This window comes from Haliotis rubra, unplaced genomic scaffold, assembly GCF_003918875.1.
Source record: "Haliotis rubra isolate DU_JTF1 unplaced genomic scaffold, ASM391887v1 Scf1031, whole genome shotgun sequence".
NCBI classification, from domain to species: Eukaryota; Metazoa; Mollusca; class Gastropoda; order Lepetellida; family Haliotidae; genus Haliotis; species Haliotis rubra.
The window spans coordinates 147,513-172,737 of NW_025764928.1; the positions used below are offsets into that span (position 1 = coordinate 147,513).

The following is a 25,225-nucleotide window of genomic DNA, read 5'->3' on the forward strand; positions in this document are numbered from 1 at the left end:
TCTGTTGCCAATAAGTTACAATTTTTTTTCTAATCTGCTGAGACTAAATTTACTGCATTGATGCTGGACAAATCCATGCCGAAAGTTGCAAAATTGTATTAAAGTTAATTTAACATACTATATATCTAATTACTGGAGCCCTGTAAAATCCATGCACTGACAGAGATAAGTAATTGTATTATTGATTGATCCCAGCTGTGACATCAACATGCTACAAAGGTCTGCGTAAACAACAGCAGTTGGTGCTAGAAGTTCTCAAATTTCATTTAATAATATTCCTTAGTCAATCAGGATTCAGATAAAATTTCAACATTTTTCTTCCCGCGTGAATATATAACAGGTGCATGATATGTTCAAAGGTGTATTTTTGATGATATAGACTACAGAATCAGATGCAGGATATCTGGGAAATTTGGTTCTTAGGACAAAATGTGAGCCAACGGAAGTTTCCAGATCAGCGAGGCTGTACTGTACACAGTGTGCGAAATAGTTTCCAAATTTTCCTAGCTAGCCAGGCTAGCTATGCCTGAAAGTTACTTGCCCACACAATAATTCACTAGCCCAAAATTTGAATGTAGGATTTAAGCCAAAGATTACAAAAACGTAAAATACAATCATTTATCAGGCTACAATCTTGCATGATTTAAAAGTGTAACTTAACAAGTTGGGAGAGTGATATATTTAAAAAACAACCCTATGAAAATTCACTAGCTCGTCGAGCCAGTGACTGTGGAGATTTACTGGCCCAACTGGATTTTTTACTAGCTACAGGCTAGCGGGCCAGTGGTAATTTCACATACTGAGTGTACAAGGCTGTACATATGTATTCTGACTGATCAATCATGTCTACAACCGCCCACCTTTCAGCTGATTGTAATTCAAATATGAATAAAGAACAAGAAGAGAGTTGTACCACCAATTTTCTTTACCTTTCGAACTCATGTAGATCTCCAATTAAGAAAAACCTTCCATGAAATGTATGACACATTTATGACACTTGCTTTCTAGACTTTTAAAAATATCACTTAGTAATTTGGAAACTGAACAGAAGAAAGTGCTTGAATGTGTGATAGGTACTGGCAAAAGGGAAGATTTCCTTTCTGAGTGTTAACGTTTCTGAGGTTGCATCCATTGGGAAGCCCATTCCAACTGTCCCTGTCTTGATCTGAGAAAAGATTAGGTTGGATGAAGGTGATCTGTAACGTAGTCTGTCATTCAATGCCCTGTCAGTGGTTGTGAGAACTAAGATCTGATTCTAACAAGATTGCAGTTTCTTTTTCCTCAGATGAATGAGTGTACAGTACGGAGCTGGTGTATGGCAGTCTCTTATCACCAGGATCCAGAGGCAACAGCACTGTATATAATAGAGGATGCATCCTTTGTGGACATCAGAACATTTCCTCAGACAGCTGGGAGAGAAGTTCATCGCTCAAGTCTGAAAGACAAATACAAAATGAATAAACTATATTTTCAGCCTGGTGGATTTAAAATCAAGTGTTGACATCACAATCAGTGATGAAGACTGAAAGTGAAAGGTTTAACCTATATAGATGATATTTTGAGCTTATGGTCTGGCTTAAAGATCACATATACTCTAGGGGGGTACAAATACATAAATCACTAACTGGCATCGCTATAAATGAAACCCCGTCATTAAAACTACTCACTTTGATCTTTAATCAACTTAAATCGACCTTTTTGACAACAGTGCACAATTCTCACCCGCGAACGAAATTTCAACCAATCAGAGTGGGGCCTCCCCGTGACGTCATATGAGGAATAGATATGAGGGCTGATGCAGAATTCATCTACATTTCAGGGGGTAAATTATCTTGTTTACAGGTTTGTATAAACCTGAAATCGTGACAACTGTTGTGGAAAATGAAAGCTATATGTTCTCACAATCTACTGTCATATAATTTTGTCTCCTGCTTTGCCTAGTTTCCGAGTTGCAACTTGTTTTCATAGGCGATTCTGTCAAAATCGCTTGGTGTCATTAGGCCTTATTTGTATAATGACTGATCCAATTTGATCCCATTTCTGTGTTTTTTTACCTCGATATTTAATCATGTCATGTAAAAATATGACATCTATTACGTATGATATTGAAAATTGACATTTGATTTATTTGAATCGGTAAACTAAACAACCCTATTTTGCCATTGCTAGAAGAATCTGAAATCTGAAATTTTAAATAGGTACATACAGGTTTAACACACAGCAAATGCTTATATGTATTTCTTATGCAACAATGAAGTTCTGTTTGTATTCTCAAAACAGTGTCGGCCCATAACTTTTCACATGCAATTAAAATTGCATGCAATACAGCAATTAATATTCCCTCGTTGTAACCCGTGTTAGGTGGTATAAACCTACACATGTTATTTGTCATCATTCACTTGATGGTCAGTTAATGAATTTATAACAGGTATAATTAGGGGTAAAAGGTAGTGTTTATGTATGTAAATTTACTAATACTGAATACACTCTGTCGTGTCTGTGTCTGCGTAAAAACAACGTCCTTCCTTCAAAGGATTAACCGCCAATACAGTGATTGATTGCTCAATATTGGCTAACTAAATTACCGTTTTTAAAGAATGGCGGACATTATGCAATCAGTTGCCAGGTGTGCTATCTTGGGTGACCAATGAGACTATACACCAATGTGAAATACCTGAAACGATATATCACTTTTTCGTATACTAGACTGTTAAAAGACACATTACTTGGAACAGCTGCAGATGAATGGCATATCACTCATTTTTGTGGATATTGATGGATACATTCCTTGAACAAGGTAATAGCCTGACATTGTTCCTATCAATTTAATCTGTTTTAATTTTAATATTTGCATTTTGTTTTTATTCATTTGTCGTAGCATTCAACAGAATCGTTGTTTTCGCCGTGAAGTGTAATGAGACATACACTAGGGCGTGTGTGCGAATCATCATTCACATTGGCAAACTATAAAGTGTCTAGATATTACAGTCCTGTTATAAATGCACTATAAGTATCAGCAGATCGTCTGCTTTTTATTTAGTTTCAAAATGCATACAAGTATGATAATAAACTAATTAGGATTATAAGACCAAATATAAAGACGTACATTGACTAGTATCTACATACTGGTGAGTGCACGTTAACCACGTGAATGTAGCAAGAACTTTATCGTGCAGTATTGTCATTTCGACCCCCCACCTTGCTTCCGTGGAAGAAATCGTTATGTTATAAGTTGTGTCATGCAAAATGCTTTTGGTTATGATTCAAATACATATTTAACTACGAGTAGAAAGTAGTTTTGATTTTCTAACTTGATGAAAACAAACCATAATCTCATTAATATTCTAACAGACTTTAGCCCGTGACTTCACGATTTTCAAAAATGGCGGCCCCCTGTTGCGAACATCTGCCAGTCTGAGCATAAATGCTATTTAGGTTTATTTTCACCGACTTACAAAATCAAAACTACTTTCTACTGGTAGTAAAATATGTATTTGATTGATGGCCAATAGGATTTTGCATGACATAGCGTATAACATAACAATTTCTCTCGTGGAAGCGAGGTGGGTGTCAATATAATACTACTTACAGTATTATTGTTACTTCGACCACAACCGCTTTCTGAGGCAGAAATCGTTATGTTACAAGTTGTGTCTGGAAAATCTTTATGGTCATCAATCATATCCATATTTTACTATGACTAGTAAGTAGTTTTGATTCTTTAACTTCTGTGAAGCGATCTGAACACAAGTAAGATATCGTTTCAGACTTCCACAACGCTCGCTTCGCACTCACAAACATAACCCATTTTGCACAAACTGCGGGGTCCTGTGGAAATCTGTGCATGGCGACACCATCGCCCGACCTCTAGGAACAATTGACGACAACGCAACGATTTGGCATGTCGTCGCTGATGTCGAGAAATCATCAAAATGACGAGCTTGCTACACACTTTCTATACAACTAACTGAAAATCCTTCCTCATATGACATCACTGCAGTGCTCTGGCGACAGAGTTACGTAACCTGTCTGTGGTTTCGTTGGCGGGCGAGAGTGAAGCAGGCGACTTTTTGGCAACTTTTAATCGTTTTTAAAGAATGAATTTAGTGTTCCGCATAAGACTGACCACAAATCTTTCATATGTAATAGTTAAAAGAGTAAAAAAAACCAAAGTTTATTTGTTCTTTAATCCTTAACTTTTATCATAAGGCCAGGACTAAGGCAGTCACACTCCGGCGCAGTGATGACTTAGCATAACATCACTGCCACAGGCTAATTTGCATATCACGTGACCGGACTTTTCTCATGTTTGTAAACATACTCGCATATTCATAATAAGAAGAGACTGGCCTTACGCAAGCTTTTCGGCGCGCTCTTCACAATGTTTTACATTGTTACATATATATTCTTCCACAACTGCGACAGTTAGGTCTATGACAGTACATATTTAGATATCAAACTGGCTGCATCATTTGCTCTCCATCAGCTTCGATAACAGCACGTGGATCCGTACAACCTATGTAAACAAAGGATCGCTACGCAAATCGAAATAGTGTTACATGTTTTAGGATATTTTCTCAGTGAAACTAAACCATTCTATCAAAGATGTTTAATTAGATGTGCAGACTCATCAAAATAAAAGAGTTGAGAAATATGTAAATTATATTGAATGGACGGTGCAAGATGTGACGAATCGTCACATCTTTCTGGCCTGTGGCAGAGATACTATGCTGGCTTGCCGCATGGAACTCTGGGTAGGAGGGTGTAAGGCAGTTAGACCATTTGACATTCATGATTTCAATGATGAGTGTTGAATCAATCTTGTCCCAATCTCATGCCTGACAGTAAGTTATGTATGTAACATACATAGGCCACATAAAAAAATGTTCTGGTTCCGACCTCTTTAAAATTTAGAGTAGGAAGGTCGGAATTTAAACAAAAAATTATTTTACATATTTTATTATAGAAGTAAAGTACAATCTAACACATTTATTAATGTGAAATTGTTTATTCAATCAAGCTTACGCCCTCATATCGACTTTCTCTATCAGAATGACCGATATCTGTTGGTGCCGGGAAAAACACAATGGGATCTGATTGCATATTTTAATCATTCCGCTTAAAAAACCAGGGTCGGCACCAGAATTCAAGGGTTGGTCAGGTAATCGACTAATCGGAACCACAACATTTTTTTGTTAGCCATAGTATTGTTTTACAGAAAACTTGCAGTCCATCTACATTCATACGATTGGTCATTTTTTAACCTTGCACATCTGTAGCTGGCCAGTTAAGATCTGCGTTAAACTTGCTCTTCAGCAAGCCATGCTTGTTGTAAGAGAAGTCTAACTCTTTAACTTTTAACATTATGACTATGACCAAGACAATTAGAACCCTTGACATCCATGCTAAATTTTTTACAGAACAAATCAAATAAACTTGTTCTGATTGTTACAGTCCTGTTCCACTAAGATCTTAGTTAAACAACTACAACAAGTCAATGTTTCGGTACAGGAATTACCACCTTAGTCCTCAGATCTGTTTTATGAGAGGTGTTCCAAATGTATTTGTCAGATTATTTAGCATGAAAATTTAACAATAAATTGTGTATTAATGAGTAGTTATCCCACCTCACATTCTCTTCTTTCGATCCCTGAGTTGAAACTCTGCCTGAACTGTTTTTTGCTAAAAAGGTCACTATTCTCACCCTTAAAGCATCTCAGCTGTTGTCATGGAGACACTGATAACTAAGCAAGCTCCTGAATCAAATGCACCTATTGTCTCTTTGGCCTACCTCTGTAACTCATTCTCTTTCGAAGCAGGAGTGTTGGGGGTAGCCTAGTGGTTAAAGCGTTTGCTCGTCACGCCGAAGACCTGGGTTTGATTCCCCACATGGGCACATTGTGTGCAGCCCATTTCTGGTGATATTATTAAAAGCGGCATAAAAATCTACTCGCTCACTCACTCTTTGTAAGTGTAACCAGGCTTGAGTACAGGGAAATTGGGATAGAAGGGTATGCTGTTGTGTGAGATAGGAAAAGTATGCATAAAAACACAATTCATTGCAAAATGTTCAAATCTGAAGAATAAAATCCCCAACCTCATTTAATCTCACACTGTGCATTTTTGAAAGCCACGAGGAAGCTGGTTCCAAATGAGGTCTAGAATATCACAATATCTAGAGAGAACTCATGAAGTGGTATGATTGGATCGCCAGAGACACCAGAGACCTCATATTTCTGTAAGTCATCCCTCTTAAATTATAACGACTGTGTGATCATGAAATAGGTGAGCCCAGATAAATTACAACCTATTATCCACCCACGGACACTTAGGTCTGGTTAGTATGGTACCTGAACAGTCCTATCCAGAATACATTTCCAGACACAATACAAAAGGCAAAAAGGGGGGGGAGTTTGGTATCTCTTTTTTAATCTATCAGCATGCATGATCAGTTGTTAAAGTCACAATAAGTAGTGTGTGAGTGAGCGAGTGAGTATGGTTTTACGCCGCTTTTAGCAAATATTCCAGCAATATCACTGCAGGGGACACCAGAAATGTGCTTCACACATTGTACACATGTGGGGAATCGAACCGGGGTCTTCGGCGTGACGAGCGAACACGTTAATCACTAGGCTACCCCACCGCCCCTCACTACAAGGAAAGGATAACATTCAACAACCCATAATTTGACTCTCAGGTCTGACTGGTGGAGTTCTTCATACTGGACCAGGCACAGTTTGTTTAAGGATGCAATGAGAGGAGGTGACAATGTTACTTCACAGTTCTTCATATCCATAACAACTTCTAGGCATTGAGATACAAATTTTTTGACACTCGTGAAAGTCTTCCAGTTTATTGATGTTGAACATTTATCAAAGTAATCTTGGATGAGTTGATCAGGACTAGGAACACCACTACAGAAATAACAAGGCAATGAGAGTGAGTGAGTGAGTGAGTGAGTGAGTGAGTAAGAATGGTTTTATGCCGTTTTTAGCAATATTCGAGCAATATCACGGTGGGGGACACCAGAAATGGGCTTCACACAATGTGCCCATGTGGGGATTCGAACCCGGGTCTTCGGCATGATGAGAAAACGCTTTAACCACTAGGCTACCCCACCACCCCAGGCAATGAGAGTCTAGAGTTTACATTATTTCATTATGTACATGCTATGATACCAACTGCAGCAAGATACCATATAGTGGTGATTCATCAGTGCTGGAGGGCTGAAGTTGGGGGGATCAGGAAGAGAGAAAACATTTTCCATCACTTCATGAAGCACTGGGGCATTATCTGATAGGATCATCAGTTGACATGGCATCAGAATTTGTGGCCCATGGTCAACAGCTAGGATTGCTCCTTTGAATAACAAATTGTTGAAATGAAGACTTTGTTCTTGTAGATGCTTCCTGCACTGTTTGGTGAAGCATTGATGAAGCTGCATGGGGACAACAGCATTGAGGAAACTCCTTCGCAAACATTTGATTATTGCAGCAACCAAAGGCTGGCAAATGAAGCTCAGGATGGGACCTAACATCGCTATAGATCTAGCACTGTACTTACCATGGCTGGCCGAACTGTCCCGAGTCCACTTAGTCAAGGTAAGTGAAGGCGTTGCTAATACAGGTAGTCACTAACCATCTGATGCGTGCGTCCGTCTGTACAAAGTGGATGTCCAAAATTATCCAATTGACTGCAAAACTCCAAAGTCTTCTGCCTTCAGGGGTGCTCTACAAAGGCACAACTGGGGGCGGAAGGTCCCAATCATCCTTGAACTTGGCCAAGTCACAAGGCAGAGGATTCAGGAGGCCTTGCTGACTCTTCATTAACAACAAGTTCTCGAGTTCCCGGCCACATAAAGGATTATACTGTCAGCAGTTGAATCTGAGTGAGATGGGTATATGAACAGTTATTTCAGACACACTGATTGTCCTCCAGATTGGTTTATGCAGATCAACAGAAATCTGTAGTTGAGTGTCTCAAGTACATCTTTTGAAATGAGTGGATGTGGATGTGGATGTGGATGTGGATGGCAAAGAGGAACCACAGGTGCTGATAAGAGTTTAACCATGAATTTGTCTTCCAAAGGGAAAGAAGGAAGAACTCCTCTTCCTGTAAGAGCTAAGAAGTGATAGAGGAGATCCATAACTTGGACCTTCTCATGGATTAAGGCGATGACACCCTGATGTGTGCTTCTCCTGTGGTCTTGGATTAGGCAACAGCCATGGCGTTCACTCCCAAAGTAGACAGCATTGCAGATCGAAAGGGTAAAATCAAGGTGGGCCAACTCATGATGATCAATGACATGTACAAGAGTCTATCCATCCAGATCGGAAGAGCCACTGAGATCCTACCCATTGGTGCTGGTATTCTTGAAGGAGACTTTCTGATTCTTAAGTCTATCTTTTCACTTTGCTGTGCTTGTGAATTTGATTCTTGATGTCTGTTTGTTGCAGGACATGATCTAACAGTGGGAGTGATAGGTGTCAAGGGGATAGATTTATCTGGAAATAGCCTTCGATTCTGCAGAATTCTTTCACAGGTGTGGCTTGAGACTGGATGTCACTGGAAGATAGGTGAGATGACTGAAACCTGAAATCTACCTGGGTAGGATCAGCCGATTGTGATAAAGAATTGTATGATCCTTCTGACTGTGTGAGGCAGACTGTAGAAGGCTTATTGTGCCTTCGATCTTGCTCCTGGTTGTAGTTTCTTCTAGAGTAATCCCTATATCTGTAGCTGATGTAACGATCTCTAAGAGTATTGTGTGATCTCGAGGTGTAATGGGATCTGTAAGGTGAATGTTGATCCTGATCCCGGCTATATGATCGCGTCTGCAATCGTCTTGGTGGGATGAATGTTGACGACACCTACACTCTCCCCGATTCACGGAGGACGATCGATAAGGACAAATAAGATTCCTCTGATCCACTATGTTGGAAGACTGTCTAGAGTCCTGACCTTGATCTCTACTTCTGAATCTGTTCCGATCAAAAGGAGATCGTCTGAGGGTTCGATGATCTCGATCTCTATTCTCCTGTCTCACGGACAAGTCATGATGGGAGCGTCTACATGATCGGCTGAGTAGGATCCCTGTCTCTTGAGTAATGATAGTCTAGGCTGGATGATCTGTGATCAAAAGTTCTGTCTCTTTGAGTTTCAGGACAATCAAAGGGAATGGAGATCGTTTCTAGCGGTGGATCTTCTGCAATCTGCTGACATACAGGGGGTTTCTCTACTACAGATCGAGAACCTTTACGCATGTCCCCATGGACATCAGTTGGCAGTGTCGCTGTTTCCAATGATATGATATGCCCTTTATCTCCAGTAGAGGTGGAGGATTTTACTGCTGCTACAACCAGAGACCATGGTCTGGACGAACCTCTAGACGTTAAATCTTCTTTAAGGAAAGAATTTGAAGCTTCATCCAAGTTAATAGTATGGACAGCAGACAGAGCTTTAGCGGTAGCTGTACTACCATTGGAATGGAAGATGACATCTCTCTCAGGATTCTTGACAGACTGTGGACCATTTTCTGTGGACCTTGATTTAAACCGTCTGTAACTATTCCTCCTCTCACATTCACGCAGGTAGGAGTAAAAATCGGAGGAAGACAGGTCCCTACACTTGCTGCATCTGGCAGTTTCTTTGCACCTGCCACGGCAGTCACAACACTTATTGTGTGGATCAAGCGAAGAAAGAGTCTGTTTGCACCGATCACAAACTTTGCGTTTTCTATTGTCCATAATGTGACAGAAATCTTGAATGATAGGAACAGAAAAACGCCAAATCTATTCTCTTCAGAGTCAGAGAGGTCTTCCGTCAATGGCGTTTAGGAAGAGAATGAGTTACAGAGGCAGGCAGGAGCAGTCAATAGATGCACGTGATTCAGAAGTTTGCTGAGTTATCGGTTTTACAGGTCTCTCAATGTCAACACCTGTGATGTGTTTGGCTGAGGTACTTTTCTAAAGCTTTTTTGAACATAAGAGTGTCAGTCTGAGAAACGTTTTAGAACATTTTTAATTTATACAAATATAGCCACTACTACATCTACACATCATCTGTATTGATTTTCATATGCTAAAAAATATCCGTAATTTATTTTGAAAAAAATGAATAAAAGCAATATTGAAGGCAAAAATCATTTGTTGTTGACAAAAACAAGATCAATGAACAAATGAATATGTGTCTATATTATTATGATTAAACATCAATAACCACAGTGAGATGTATTAATTTTTGAAAATGTTGCTGAGTTATCACAATGCATGTAACATCCTGATATTAACAACATTAACATGATTAATTGTAAAAAAATATTGTCACCAATGTGCTGACTATTGCTAAACTTCAAAATCCATACTAGCTGCAAACAGTTTCATTTCAGAACTTTGCCAGACTGATTTGGGTGAAGCTGCATTCATTTTACCGCTTATGTGTGCCTCAATTCCGCCTCAGTTATTATGCAATATTTGTCACCATGTGTGATGGGTGATAGCTTTCCTTCTAATACAAAATACTTTCAGTTTCACATAAAATAACACACTAGAAACATAAGTGAGTGAGCAAATTTAGTTTCATGCAGCTTTTAGCAATATTCCAGCAATATCACCAGACATGGGCTTCACAAATTGTACCCATGCAGGGAATCGAACCTGGGTCCTGAGCGTGACGAGTGAACACATTAACCACTACGCTACATCACTGCCCCCTTAAAACACAAACATCTGTCTGTAACCTTCACATGCTGGTATGACTACATTGGCATCAGAGTGAGTGAGTGAGTTTAGTTTTATGCCGCTTTTCGCAATATTCCAGCAATATGGGCTTCACACACTGTACCCAGGCGGGGAATCGAACGCATGTCTTCGGCGTAACGAGCAAACGCTTTAACCACTAGGCTAAAGTCCTAAGTTTGTATATTGTGTTAGACAATAAAAACTATTTTCCACCTTTAAAAGTAAATGTACGAGATCATTGATGACACAATTTTCATATCAATAATCATTAATAAGTTTTCATATTGACGATATTTCTGATTATCGATCATTTTAGCAAGCCTTAGTCCTTACCTAAAAGACACAATGTTCAAAGAAACAATACATATTCCATATATAGAACATAAAGGCACTGTGTAGTTTGTGATCATAGAAAAATACTCACCATCTCCCCACAAATCAGAACCATCCACAGCCACTCCACTCACAGGGTTGCAAACACCAACAAGGGAGGTAACTCCATTAGAACCACCACTTTTCATAGCTCCAACAGAAGACCTCTGAGCTGTCACTGTGTTAGATGTAAGTGAACCTACACCATTACCAGGCACATGGACCTTGTCAGTTGTCCCACTTGACGTCACTGTTGAACAAGATGCTCCGTTGCTGGAGCCCACAGGTTTCCAGTTGGAAGTTACAGACCCACCTTGTGAGGAGTTCCTTTGACTTGTATCACAAACAGCAGACTTTGTCCGACTTAATTGAGGACTTGCTCCAAGGCCTGGTGAATCAGTGACACTTTTACTGACATTCTTAAAACAAAATTTCCTTGTTGGAGTCATCGGATTATTTGGAGAACCAACACATTTATCGTTGGCAGCCACACACGGTCTTCTCCCAGCAGTACTAACTCCATCAATCACACTCCCAGGAGAAGCATAGGATTGTCTAGAAGGGGTGGTCTGTCTCAAGGAAGTACCCTGCAATGGAGTTCGGAATGGAGTTGTCCCCTGGCGTGGCATGTCCGCTTGACCATTGAGGTATGGAACAGCTGCTTCCTTGCATTCTTGGTACAGTTTTGTTTTCAGGAGACACTCTGAGCATGTTTGGCGTACTTGGTTGCTGTAGTGCCATCATGTTGGCTGATTGGATGATGTCCATCAGACATGCCCGATATTCTGAAACCTCATCTTGAGATCTAGTTACTCGATGTGGATACAGGTGGACGATGTTTTTCGGAGTAATGTTCAGGTAATGTGTCCTACATGTTGGGCTGACGACACTCACCTGAAAACAAATTACATGTTCATTGGATGTCTTCACTGATATTCACTCGTATCTACAGTATGTAGTGACCAAGGTTTTTGATATTTACTGTTTTGATGAAACTTAAAAGCATGTGAATGGTTCTGACAAATCTAGAAACATCAAGAGGGCAACTAGGAAACTCAAGAGGGCAACTGGACTCAAACCCACAATCACTGTTTCCTGGGAAGCATAAGGGATGCAACTGTGCACAGAACCTTGCGAAACCTTGGATGCCAGGGCCAGGCCTGACTTTCAGATTTTATGAGAATTTGAATGTTGGTAGAGTGCACATATACTAATAACACACTGAGAACCATCATAACCAGGTGTAAGCTTCAATTTCACATCTCCCCTATCCTAAAGTCACTGCATTGGCTGAGAATTCTCGAGAGAATTGACTAAAGATTCTATCTTTAGTTTACCGGTCTCTTCACAAAACAGCCCCTTCCTATCTTCAGGTGTTTGTCCACAACACACCCTCTAGAAATCTCTGATCAACTGCTTTTGACCTGGACTGTACCAGAATATGAACTGAAATCTTTCGGTGCTTGATCCTTCTCTCATGCAGCTGCTTTATTCTGGAACTCTCCCATTGAACCTCAAGAGTGCACCTATGATATCTGTGTTTAAATCTGGACTAAAAACACACTTCCGACACTACCACTAACTGTCTTTACTGTTGTCTGTCTTCTGTACATATGCTATGACGAGCTTGAGCATGTCCCTCAGTGATATGGAACTAGTGCTATATAAATATCCTTAACCTACATAAGTTCCCTTGCACCAGGTGAGGTATTTATAATCATCACCTGTCTGAGAACGAGGGCCACACCAGGCTGGAGATCGGCAGCAAACTCCTTGACAACGTCTCGGTGAACAGTTCCAGAGATCTTGCCTACACAAAATTGAAAACTCCATATGAGCTGGATGACAAATAATTCTATGACTTCATCACAAAGGAAATGTTACGTAGTACAATTTTGTTCTGTTATCACTTCTGGGACCATACAGACAGAAGTTATCCAGCTTCAACTATATTACAGTTACAACATGATATTACACAGATTTTTTTTCGAGAAACCTAAGAGCAATTTTCCTATCATGGATTCATATACAACAAAATAGACAGACAATTAACATTGTCATGGTTAGCAAGTGAACTTTCATCATCATTCTAAAGAAAACAGGTATATATGTTCCTAGCACTTCAAGGGAGATGTAAATTTCCACAAAACCCTGTTCATGATACACTGACTGACTGACTGAGTTTGGTTTTACGCCGCTTTTAGCAATATTCCTGCAATATCACGGCCGGGGACACCAGAAATGGGCTTCACACAATGTACCCATGTGGGGATTCGAACCCGGGTCTTCGGCGTGACAAGCCAACGCTTTGACCACTAGGCTACCCCACCGCCCCGGTCATGATACACACAATATGTTGATTGTGAAACCCAATTACCGTAATTCACCTTGTTGCTTCTGATGCAGGTAGTGAAAAACAATGAAATCATACTCTGTTAAATTACTTGCCGGCCCGTTTCACAAGGTGATCATAGTGCTTAGACTATTGAGACTCCTATACTTTGATATTGACTTAAAACCATTGTAGAGCTCCTCTTGCTTTAGGAATCAGGCCTCTTCAATTACATGCAGACAGCGACTTCCTCACCTGTCTTATCTTTAAGGGCTGACACTGGCATCAAGACCCTGGATGTCGACACTCTCAAGGACAGCAAACATCAGCGCTACCTTGCCTTCAGGGAGCAATTTTTTGGCAGCCTAGACAATACACAAATGATTTCATTTTGACCCGATCTTCAATGCCCCTATTCATTCCACAAAATCTGTTAATGCCTGTATTTAGAGTTTTAAAATAAAGATGATATCAGATTTCGTAAAACATCTTGACTGGATGTTGGTAAAAAATTAAAAAGTAGAACAATTAAAAAGAATTATGCCATCAATCAATACACAGATATCTTTGTTACCATTTTACTTTCCAATTTCTGTTGGAAATGAACAAATTATCTATAAACATGATGAAAACTGCCGACATGACAGACTGCATCATTGCCAGTACCTTCTGTAGACTGGACAGAATGGAGTACTTGGTGAGAACCTCCTGTGACGCCTGTTGCAGGTCGTCCACCAGCGAGCCCCACGGCTGGTCACTGAACACATCGTCAGAGGACTGGGAGGACAGGATCACACCCTCAACCTGTAACATCATCACACCATCATCCTGTAACCCCTCATCCTGTAACATCACACCCTAATCCTGTAACATCATCACATCCTAATCCCGTAACATCATCACCTCATCTTGTAACATCATCACACCCTCATCCTGCAACATCACACCCTCATCCTGTAACATCATCACACCCTCAAACTGTCACATCATCACACCCACATCCTGCAACATCACACCCTCATCCTGTAACATCATCACTGCCTCATCCTGTAACATCATCACACCCTCATCCTGTAACATCATCACACCCTCATCCTGTAACATCATCACACCCTCATCCTGTAACATCATCACTGCCTCATCTTGTAACATCATCACACCCTCATCCTGTAACCCCTCATCCTGAAACATCACACCCTCAAACTGTAACATCATCACACCCACATCCTGCAACATCACACCCTCATCCTGTAACATCATCACACCATCATCCTGCAACATCATCACACCCTCATCCTGTAACATCATCACACCCTTATCTGTAACATCATCACAACCTCATCCTGTAACATCATCACTGCCTCCTCTTGTAACATCATCACACCCTCATCCTCTAACCCCTCATCCTGAAACATCACACCCTCAAACTGTAACATCATCACACCCACATCCTGCAACATCACACCCTCATCCTGTAACATCATCACACCCTCATCCTGTAACATCATCACACCCTTATCTGTAACATCACACCCTCATCCTGTAACATCATCACACACCCATCCTGTAACATCACACCCTCATCTTGCAACATCACCACACCCTCATCCTGCAACATCATCACACCCTCATCCTGCAACAGCATCACACCCTCATCCAGTAACATCATCACACCCTCATCCTGTAACATCATCACACCCTCATCCTGTAACATCATCACACCCTCATCCTGCAACATCACACCCTCATCCTGTAACATCATCACCTCATACTGTAACATCATCACTGCCTCATCCTGTAACATCATCACACCCTCAAACAGTAACATCATCACAACCTCATCCTGTAACATCATCACTGCCTCATCTTGTAACATCATCACACCCTCATCCTGTAACCCCTCATCCTGAAACCAACAAACCCTCATCCTGTAACATCATCACACCCTCATCCTGTAACATCATCACACCCTCATCCTGTAACATCATCACACCCTCATCCTGTAACATCATCACAACCTCATACTGTAACATCATCACTGCCTCATCCTGTAACATCACACCCTCAACCTGTAACATCATCACACCATCAAACTGTAACATCATCACACCCTCATCCTGTAACATCATCACAACCTCATCCTGTAACATCATCACTGCCTCATCTTGTAACATCATCACACCCTCATCCTGTAACCCCTCATCCTGTAACATCACACCCTCATCCTGTAACATCATCACACCCTCATCCTGTAACATCATCACACCCTCATCCTGTAACACCATCACACCCTCATCCTGTAACATCATCAAATCCACATCCTGTAACATCATACTTGCATGGATGTGTTGTTGAGTACATTATCTAGTGAGTGAAGGGTGCTTGCATGCGTTGTTGAGTACATTATCTAGTGAGCTAATGGTGCTTGCATGCATTATTGTGTACATTATCTAGTGAGCTAATGGTGCTTGCATGCATTATTGTGTACATTATCTAGTGAGTGAAGGTGCTTGCATGCATTATTGAGTACATTATCTAGTGAGTGAAGGGTGCTAGCATGCATTATTCTGTACATTATCTAGTGAGTGAAGGGTGCTTGCATGCATTATTATGTACACTATCTAATGAGTGCGTGAGTTCAGTTTTACGTGGCTTTTAGCAATATTCCAGCAATATCACGGCAGGGGGCGTACATTATCTAGTGAGTGAAGGGTGCTTGCATGCATTATTGTGAACATTATCTAGTGAGTGAAGGGTGCTTGCATGCATTATTGAGTACATTATCTAGTGAGCTAATGGTGCTTGCATGCATTGTGTACATTATCTAGTGAGTGAAGGGTGCTTGCATGCATTATTGAGTAAATTATCTAGTGAGTGAAGGGTGCTTGCATGCATTATTGAGTACATTATCTAGTGAGCTAATGGAGCTTGCATGCATTATTGAGTTCATTATCTAGTGAGTGAAGGGTGCTTGCATGCATTATTCTGCACATTATCTAGTGAGTGAAGGGTGCTTGCATGCATTATTGTGTACATTATCTAGTGAGTGAAGGGTGCTTGCATGCATTATTGAGTACATTATCTAGTGAGTGAAGGGTGCTTGCATGCATTATTGAGTACATTATCTAGTGAGTGAAGGGTGCTTGCATGCGTTGTTGAGTACATTATCTAGTGAGCTAATGGTGCTTGCATGCATTATTGTGTACATTATCTAGTGATTGAAGGGTGCTTGCATGCATTATTGAGTACATTATCTAGTGAGTGAAGGTGCTTGCATGCATTATTGAGTACATTATCTAGTGAGTGAAGGGTGCTAGCATGCATTATTCTGTACATTATCTAGTGAGTGAAGGGTGCTTGCATGCATTATTATGTACACTATCTAATGAGTGCGTGAGTTCAGTTTTACGTGGCTTTTAGCAATATTCCAGCAATATCACGGTAGGGGGCGTACATTATCTAGTGAGTGAAGGGTGCTTGCATGCATTATTGTGAACATTATCTAGTGAGTGAAGGGTGCTTGCATGCATTATTGAGTACATTATCTAGTGAGTGAAGGGTGCTTGCATGCATTATTCTGTACATTATCTAGTGAGTGAAGGGGGCTTGCATGCATTATTGAGTACATTATTTAGTGAGCTAATGGTGCTTGCATGCATTATTGTGTACATTATCTAGTGAGTGAAGGGTGCTTGCATGCATTATTGAGTACATTATCTAGTGAGCTAATGGTGCTTGTATGCATTATTGAGTACATTATCTAGTGAGTGAAGGGTGCTTGCATGCATTATTGTGTACATTATCTAGTGAGTGAGTGAGTATGGTTTAACGCCGTTATTTGCAATATTCAAGCAAGATCACAGCTGGGGACACCACAAATGGGCTTCACATATTGTGCCCATGTGGGGAATCGAACCCGGGTCTTCGGCATGGCGAGCGAACGCTTTAAACACAAGGTTACCCCACCACCCCCTCCATCAACCCACCGCCCCACATTATCTAATGAGTGAAGGGTGCTTGTATGCATTGAGTACATTATCTAGTGTGTGAAGGGTGCTTGCATGCATTATTGAGTACATTATCTAGTGTCAGTGAATGAAGGGTGCTTGCAGGCATTATTGCATACATAATCAAGTTAGTGGTGCTTGCATGTATTATTATGTACACTATCTAATGAGTGCGTGAGTTCAGTTTTATGCCGCTTTTAGCAATATTCCAGCAATATCACAGCAGGGGGCGTACACTATCTAGTGAGTGAAGGGTACTTGCATGCATTATTGAGTACTTCATCTATTGAGTGAAGGGTGCTTGCATGCATTATTGTGGACATTATCCAGTGAGTGGTGCTTGCATACATTATTGAATACATTATCCAGTGAGTGGTGCCTGCATGCATTATTGTGGACATTATCCAGTGAATGAAGGATGCTTGCATCGTGTTCATTATCTAGTGAGTGGTGCTTGCATGCATTATTGAGTACATTATCCCTTAAATGGTAATTGCATGCATTATTGTATACATTATCCAGTGAGTGGTGCTTGAATGCATTATTGTGTACATTATCCCTTTAATGGTGCTTGCATTCATTACTGTGTATATTACCTTGTGAGTTGTGCTTGCATGCATTATTGTGCACATTATCAAGAGAGTGAGTGCGGGCATGCATGCATGAGTGACTGGAAGAATTTGTTGGCGTTAAACACTGGGAACATTATTTCACTTAATATAATATTAGGAAAAGCGTGGATTGAATCAAGGTATACCCCACACTGTCTTGAATAGTAAATGATTGGTGCTTTATTAAGACCTTGTTCATTTTGCTTCAAGAAACATCCAGTGGTCATGCGGTTAGTGTCAGCAAAGTGGTAAACTTATATTTGTTTCAGCACATCTAGTACATCCAGTGAATAATTTTAAAATATATTTTTTACAAAAATTAAAACAAACAAATGTAACAAATTCTTAGCAATACTGTGAACAAGTTATCTTTCCTATATTTGTCCAGGGGCCTGTTCGAAAACATGATTGTACAGCTACAACTGTCATTAGGCTAAGTTAAAGTACGGAAGTCATGATAACTTGAGCATTAGTATGATAGAGATGGCTTTGTGGAACTGGGCCCCAGGCCACATCGAGCAAAATATTCAATGCTCAGATCCTTATTGTAACGTACCCTCGGCTCTGTAGGATTTTGTCTGGAGATGCCAGTGAGGGTGACATTTGCAATACTCTGTCCGGGACTCTGAAACATGCCAACATGCTCATCATTATCATGAACACCAATACCATGGTAGTTGGTACACTATACAACCATAAGTCTAGTTATGTAAACAATCATTAACATTTATATGGCATGGGAAACAGGTGATGAAACTTTTTCAGATGCATAGCTTTTGTGTGAGACCTACATATGATACAAAGTCTGGCATAAAATATTGATAATCAGAATTATCAATATTAAAAGTGTGATCTATAATATCATACCTCAACTATTTTCACTTATCTTGCTTATTAATGCCACTTGCTGAAGATAGAGAGAAAATGTTTTCGTTAAATATTAAATATTAACAACGTAATCCATGTCATGCAAATGTGTGACCACTGATGATGGATACGCTGTGTTCTTTTGGAGCGTGTTTGCTCAAACTTCTCCAAAATGTATTAATAATCTACCCACATTTAGTTTACAATTATCATTCTCTATGAAAAATATATCTATAACAAGAATGCACAGTGAATTATACTACTGCCAAATCTGAAGCATTTTAAAAAATCTACAAAAAGGCTAACAGCAGCATAAGTGTAGGGGCCATGTGAAACCCCTCACAATGGAGGGGTTTCATAATCAACAAACAGCAACATCATTGAACATATTAGTGGCGGTCCGATTAATTGAAATAATCGAAGATTGGTCGGAGTGACTAAACGACCAAGCAATTGATCATAATTTCTCATAATCGAACACAACCAATTTTGGAACACTTGTTTTCATTAACAATATTTTTCACATGGTTGGTTTTGTCTGTTACATTTTGTAAGCACTACAAGCTCGCTTCAAGCCATGATGGAATTTATCTTAAAGGCTCCAAGAAATTGATGTTCCTAACATACTAGTCATCCTTTAAAGATGTGAAATTTTGCCAAAAAGCCCCAAAAGAACTACATGATTTTTTTCCTTATTTTTATGTGCATTAACAAATTTCATAAATGACGCTAACCAATCATTTTTTCAATGATTGATCGGTTGTAATGAACCAATCATCAATTATGAGATTTTAACCAATTCCCAACACTAGAACATATGATAGGATCATGTCGCAAACAACAGAATAGATAGCATACCATTGTTTGCCCACTCATTGAGATCCAGTTCAGTGGCTATAATGAAACGATGGCAACTTTATCTAAACCTTGGGATACAATTACAAAGGTGAGGGGAGTTAAGGTTAAATTCAGATTAATATTATAAATCTGATATCCACAAGAGAATTCTGTTCTCTGCATCCCTTTCAACTTTACTGGCTTACAGAAGGACGACTTACCAGCTTTGGCAAAAGCCCAGCAGGGCCGGGGGAACTTTCTCTTGTGACGCTGCTTGGGTGTTGTTTCATTCCTGTTATTTCTTGCTGGCTCAACTTCATGATGTGATACATGATTGGAAATGAAAGCTGAACCTGTCGATCTGTCATTCCTCACAGTGCCTACTCCTTGACCAGATGACACTGGTGATGCATGACTGGAAATTATAGATGAACTTGTCGATCTGTCATTCCTAACATTGACTACTCCTGGCCCGGACACAGCTCGTTGTGTGATGATGCTTGTTTCAGGCAGAACATTTCTATTCAGCACTTGGTTTGTTACATTGAGACTCTGTTCTCTGCCTAAAGTAGTATTACTGTTACAGTCAGTCCTGTAAGTGTCCTTAGCACCATAATGCAGTCCTCTGTTGTCAATATTTGACTGAACATAGTGCAAGTCTGTCTCAGACTGCTCCTGATTTGACCTTGACTTCAAATGGTTATCATTTTCGGTGAACGTGTTGATTCTCAGTCTCTTACTTGAAGCTGAACATGATTCTGGATGTGAGACACTTGCGTCACATTCCAGCTGTCTCTTCTGACCTTGACCTCCCGTTGTAAGATTCGTCACAGTTGCACATACTTTTCCTGTACTAGTGTTTGTGATGTCCTCCATCGGGAGATTCTGAAGATATAACAAACACTAAGGATGTTTTGTTTGATGTTTAATGCCACACTCAGCAATATTCCAATGAAACAGAAGCAGTCTGTAAGTAATCAAGTCTGGACCTGACAATCCAGTGATCAACAGAACAAGCATTGATATACATAATTGGGAGACGATGACATGTGTCAAACAAGTCAGCAACCCTGACCACCCGATCCTGTTAGTCGCCTCTTACAACAAGCAGGGGTTGCTGAAGACCAATTCTAACCCGGATCTTCACAGGTAGCGAGGATGTAATCATACTGATGCACCATTCAATTACATTTACCATGTTTACATTACAGTTTGTTTATTTGTTCATTGATTAACATCACACCTAATAACATTCAACCCACATGACAGTGCTCTGTAGATAATGAAATTGAGACAAAACTTATGTACATGATGTAGTGATTGATATAATGTGCATCAACCTAAGAAATTTGGATACAATGACATCAACCAAGCCAGCCAAGCGTAACCATGCTATGTGAGTCTGGCCCACACAATCTGGTGATTGACATCATGCATATTTGCTTATTCAGTTTGGATTCAAGACATTATGACAACAATGAGTTTCTGACACCAGTTCTGTAGTTTTATCTATCTAAATGAAAAGCTTGTTTAATGAAACAATACACAATAAAATATACAAGATTTCAGTGTAAAATGGAATTCTGTCCTTCTGTTGCTAGTATAACCGATATCTAATATGCTATCAGAGTATCTCTATTATCTGACATCAAACATCTTTCAGTGAATTCACTTCTTAGCTAGGGCAACATCTTCATTACAACAGAGATCCCTACACCACTCTGATATAATACTAGCTTGTATGACCCTCCCTAGTCTGTCTCACAGTCACTGAACAACCTTAATATTTCCCTAATGCTTAGTCCTCCCTGCAATGCTAAAGCCCTACATGAAGCAAGTCTAGATTTCCCCAGCCTCATATTTTTGGTGACCCTTCCACTGTTCCCTCTGCCCCACCCACTGGTCCTTTATATAAAAATGTTAAACACAGAAGCCAGTACAGGGCGTAGTTTCCACAAGAAAATATTTCACGGTCATGGTTTACTTTCCACCAAGTTTCAAAGAGAAATGTTGTTCATGTTGTCGAGTTCTTTTCCCAGTTTTGGTTCTACAATCTGCCACACTCGAGTGACATAAACCTACCTCCCAAAAGTTGTCATCGTCGTCAGGTATTTCAAACATCGTCTTTGTATCATTTCAGGGTAAACAGTTGTGTTAACATAAACATATGAAGCAAATTTCTGAAATGGAATGAAATATGAAGCCTACGACGCTCGCTGACATGAGTTTTACTCTTTCGTAAACCCGCCATGGATGATCAACACTGAGGACTACGTCATCAGTTTGTGTGGTCTTCCTGTTAATACATAAAGCGCTCGTAAAATCTTTTCTCCAAAGTTGAGCCCAGTTAGTAGTTAAAATTTCAATATTAAAATTATTATATCTTCCGACAGGTACATACCACAATGTGTTTAAACGTATTTAACATAATTTATGAAATGTAGTCTAGACATTTTAAACCTTATTTGAAAGAAGACTGTTTAAATGATATCCTGTATTATATGTTGTGGCCAGGAGAGAATGGATAGCAAACGGAAGACGAAGGGGCACATTCTACTTACTATTCATCCTATAAAGATCATGAAAGAGATTTTCGGAGATTACATCGCAAAAACAGTGTTAACTAAAACGGATGTGGACCAAACATGTAAAACTGACATTACATATATATATTACAAACATGTTCGCAGACAGAGACACAAGTGAACAATAATAGACGCACTCGAGTACAAGGGGGCTAAAGTTATATCCACATTTGACATACGTTTGTTTGCTTATTTGTTTTTCAATACCGCACTCCAGCAATAGTCCCGCTATTTGAAGGCGGTCTGTAAATAATCCAGACAATCCAGTGATCAATAGAATATAAGCAGTGAATAAATATATAGATATCTATATGAATCAACTGTTCAGACACGTTCACCTTTATAAAAAAACATTTCTCGCTAAGGGTCCACCTCTTCTAAAAACAACAATTTGAATTTTCTCTAGATTAACTGTCAACATTAGTATTCTGATCAAAGTATTTCTGTACAAATATGAAAAACATCTCGTTAGTGTATGGGACGGGATCATTATATCAGTAAGACTAAGTTGTAATCACAGTCACGCCTGATTGATTTGTCTGACAATTGGGATGTCTAACTTTTAGGAGTAAACCGATGCGATGACATAATAATAATAATAATAATAATATGTGTATTTATAATGCGCTGAATTCCACACATAAGGCATGCTCAAAGCGCTACATATTTACAAATATTTACAAAGCAAAGGTTATGCTAGAACGAGGGTGAAATTTTTGGAAAGTTAAGCTATAGATTGTAATATTTTCTGAAAAGATGGGTTTTCAGGGAACTTTTAAATGAGTCAATGGAGGGAGACATTTTGAGTTCAGTCGGGAGTTGATTCCACAACTGTGGAGCACCATAGCTGAAGGAGCGAAACCCGAATGCCCGGAGTTTCTGTCTGGGAATTGTGAGAAGGTGTCTGTCTGCCGATCTTAACATTCTGGAAGGATTGTGCTTGGTGACTAGCTCAACAAGGTACTCTGGAGCCGTAAGATGGTAACACTGGTAGGCAAGACTCAGGACCTTGAATTCAATTCTGGCTCTGATTGGTAGCCAGTGAAGAGACTTAAGAACAGGCGTTATGTGGATCCTAGAGGGAACTTTGCTGACAAGTCGAGCTGCAGAGTTTTGTACTTTCTGGAGATTTGATAGAAGTTTTTCGGAAAGTCCATAAAATATGCTATTACAGTAGTAAGGGAGCTTCGGATGTAGTAAGGGAGCTTCGGATGCTGCTAATGTTCCGCAAATGGAAGTAACAGGATTTGCAGACTGTGTCAATATGAGCTTTCAAAGAGAGATCAGAGTCCAGATGAAGTCCAAGGTTTTTTTTACGGTTTTCGAAAATGGAATGACAGTGTTGCAAACTGTGACTGAGTTAGTCATCACTTGATGAAGATTCTTCTTAATGCCGACAAATAACGCCTCTGTTTTCGTCTTATTCAGTTTGAGCAAATGTGTCGTCATCCATGTTTTTACGTCACTTGTCAATATGAGCTTTCTGAGCAATATGAGATTGCACGAATCAGACAACTGGGTGTCATCAGCATAAAAATGGTGGCTCACATCATGTGTACTGATTACATCTCCCAGATCTCTGGTGTAAAGCGTAAACAACACTGGTCCCAGAACCGATCCTTGTGGTACTCCACAGGATAAAGGGCTTTTCTTAGATGTACGATTATTTATGATAACTGACTGCTATCGATTGCTGAGGTACGAAACAAACCATGATAGTGCCATTCCGGTTACTCCAAATGAAGTCTCAAGTTGTCTCAGGAGTATATTGTAGTCAAGAGTGTCAAAAGCAGCTGACAGGTCAAGAAGTACAAGTATGAAATCTTTCCGCTGTCAACGGAGCAAAGCAAATCATTCGTGACACATGTGTCAACCAAGTAAGCGAGTCTGACCACCAGAACACGTTAGTCGCCTCGTACACCAAGCATGGGTTGCTGAAGACCAATATATTGCCAAACATAAATCATGAAAAATCTCTGAAAAAATATGTTTATTCCGTCTTTGGTGAATAAAGTGGAAGTTGGTGTATATCTAAAACTAGAAATGTTTGATGATGTTGGGATGCTGTCAGTTTTCTTGAAACAGATGTATCGGACTTTTGTTGCTCTATTGACTATTACATAACTTATGGGAATATATAAAGCTATCCTTTTGCGCTTTTGTTTGGGAAATAAGAGAGTCTCTGCTGCACGTGTAACAGTCTTTCTATACAATTTACTTTGCCAACGGTGACATTTTATGCTACGTTTCTTTCCTCTTCTATACCGGTACTTTGTGTTCAGAATGTATATTAGATAGTTTTGTCTTTTGTATGATCTGTGGATATGTTTCTGTAGGACATTCCTTCCTTTCTTCCTTCTTCATTTTTTCATTCATTCACTCACATAATTTATCAGAAGAAGTCTAGACTTCTTGATCACAAGCTACAATTTTCAATCGTCAAGGTAAAACTATTAAAATTGTGGTTTCATGATTTTTTTAATGAATTCCTGACAATAATTCATGAGTTTACATATACAAGACTCACTTTAGTCGTCTGCAGAATACAATTTATAAGGTGATACTATATAGCTCAGCGGGAAGCTCTTTGGACCAACCCATGTATAGTTTAGATATACTGCTGTGCACTCTCGAACCTTTACAGCAGTTGGACTGTTGTATCCACAAATCTACGGAATGATAATTTCTTTTATCAAACAAGATAGGGTACGTCTCAAAATGGAATGGAAAAAGATGTATAAGTTCAACGTTACATTATATGAAGGTATTCCGATATATTAGCCTCCTCCGTGGTGTAGTGGTTATAGTGTCCGCCCGAAGAGCGGAAGGTCGCGGGTTCGATCCCCGGCCGCGTCGTACCAAAAGACGTTAAAAT

General features: G+C 39.7%; 1 protein-coding gene across 3 annotated transcripts; it reads right to left on the reverse strand.

Annotated features, from left to right (window-relative positions):
- Nucleotides 1-874: 874 nt before the first annotated feature.
- On the reverse strand, nucleotides 875-22,008 carry LOC124272901. 3 transcript variants are annotated; one of them, XM_046708145.1, is made up of 8 exons: nucleotides 21,848-22,008; nucleotides 19,987-20,650; nucleotides 18,618-18,686; nucleotides 14,110-14,247; nucleotides 13,699-13,808; nucleotides 12,836-12,921; nucleotides 11,164-12,005; nucleotides 875-1,435 (listed from the first exon to the last, which is right to left on the reverse strand). In XM_046708145.1, exons 2-5 carry the CDS (start codon nucleotides 20,131-20,133, stop codon nucleotides 13,710-13,712), a joined length of 453 nt encoding a protein of 150 aa, XP_046564101.1. In that variant the 5' UTR covers nucleotides 20,134-20,650; nucleotides 21,848-22,008; the 3' UTR covers nucleotides 875-1,435; nucleotides 11,164-12,005; nucleotides 12,836-12,921; nucleotides 13,699-13,709. The 3 variants fall into 3 exon arrangements, with proteins under 3 accessions (XP_046564101.1, XP_046564093.1, XP_046564084.1); XM_046708137.1 differs by lacking the exons at nucleotides 13,699-13,808; nucleotides 14,110-14,247; nucleotides 18,618-18,686; nucleotides 19,987-20,650; nucleotides 21,848-22,008 and having other exon boundaries at nucleotides 875-1,280; nucleotides 1,325-1,435; nucleotides 12,836-12,922; XM_046708128.1 differs by lacking the exons at nucleotides 13,699-13,808; nucleotides 14,110-14,247; nucleotides 18,618-18,686; nucleotides 19,987-20,650; nucleotides 21,848-22,008 and having other exon boundaries at nucleotides 12,836-12,922.
- Nucleotides 22,009-25,225: the final 3,217 nt, after the last annotated feature.

Coding starts and splice junctions, on each gene's coding strand:
- LOC124272901 (XM_046708137.1), bottom strand. CDS start 11,740: ATGCCACGCCAGGGGACAACTCCATTCCGAACTCCATTGCAGGGTACT. Junction 1,436..11,163: donor TTCTGATTTGTGGGGAGATG/GTGAGTATTTTT, acceptor TTTGTCTTTCAG/ACTTGAGCGATGAACTTCTC.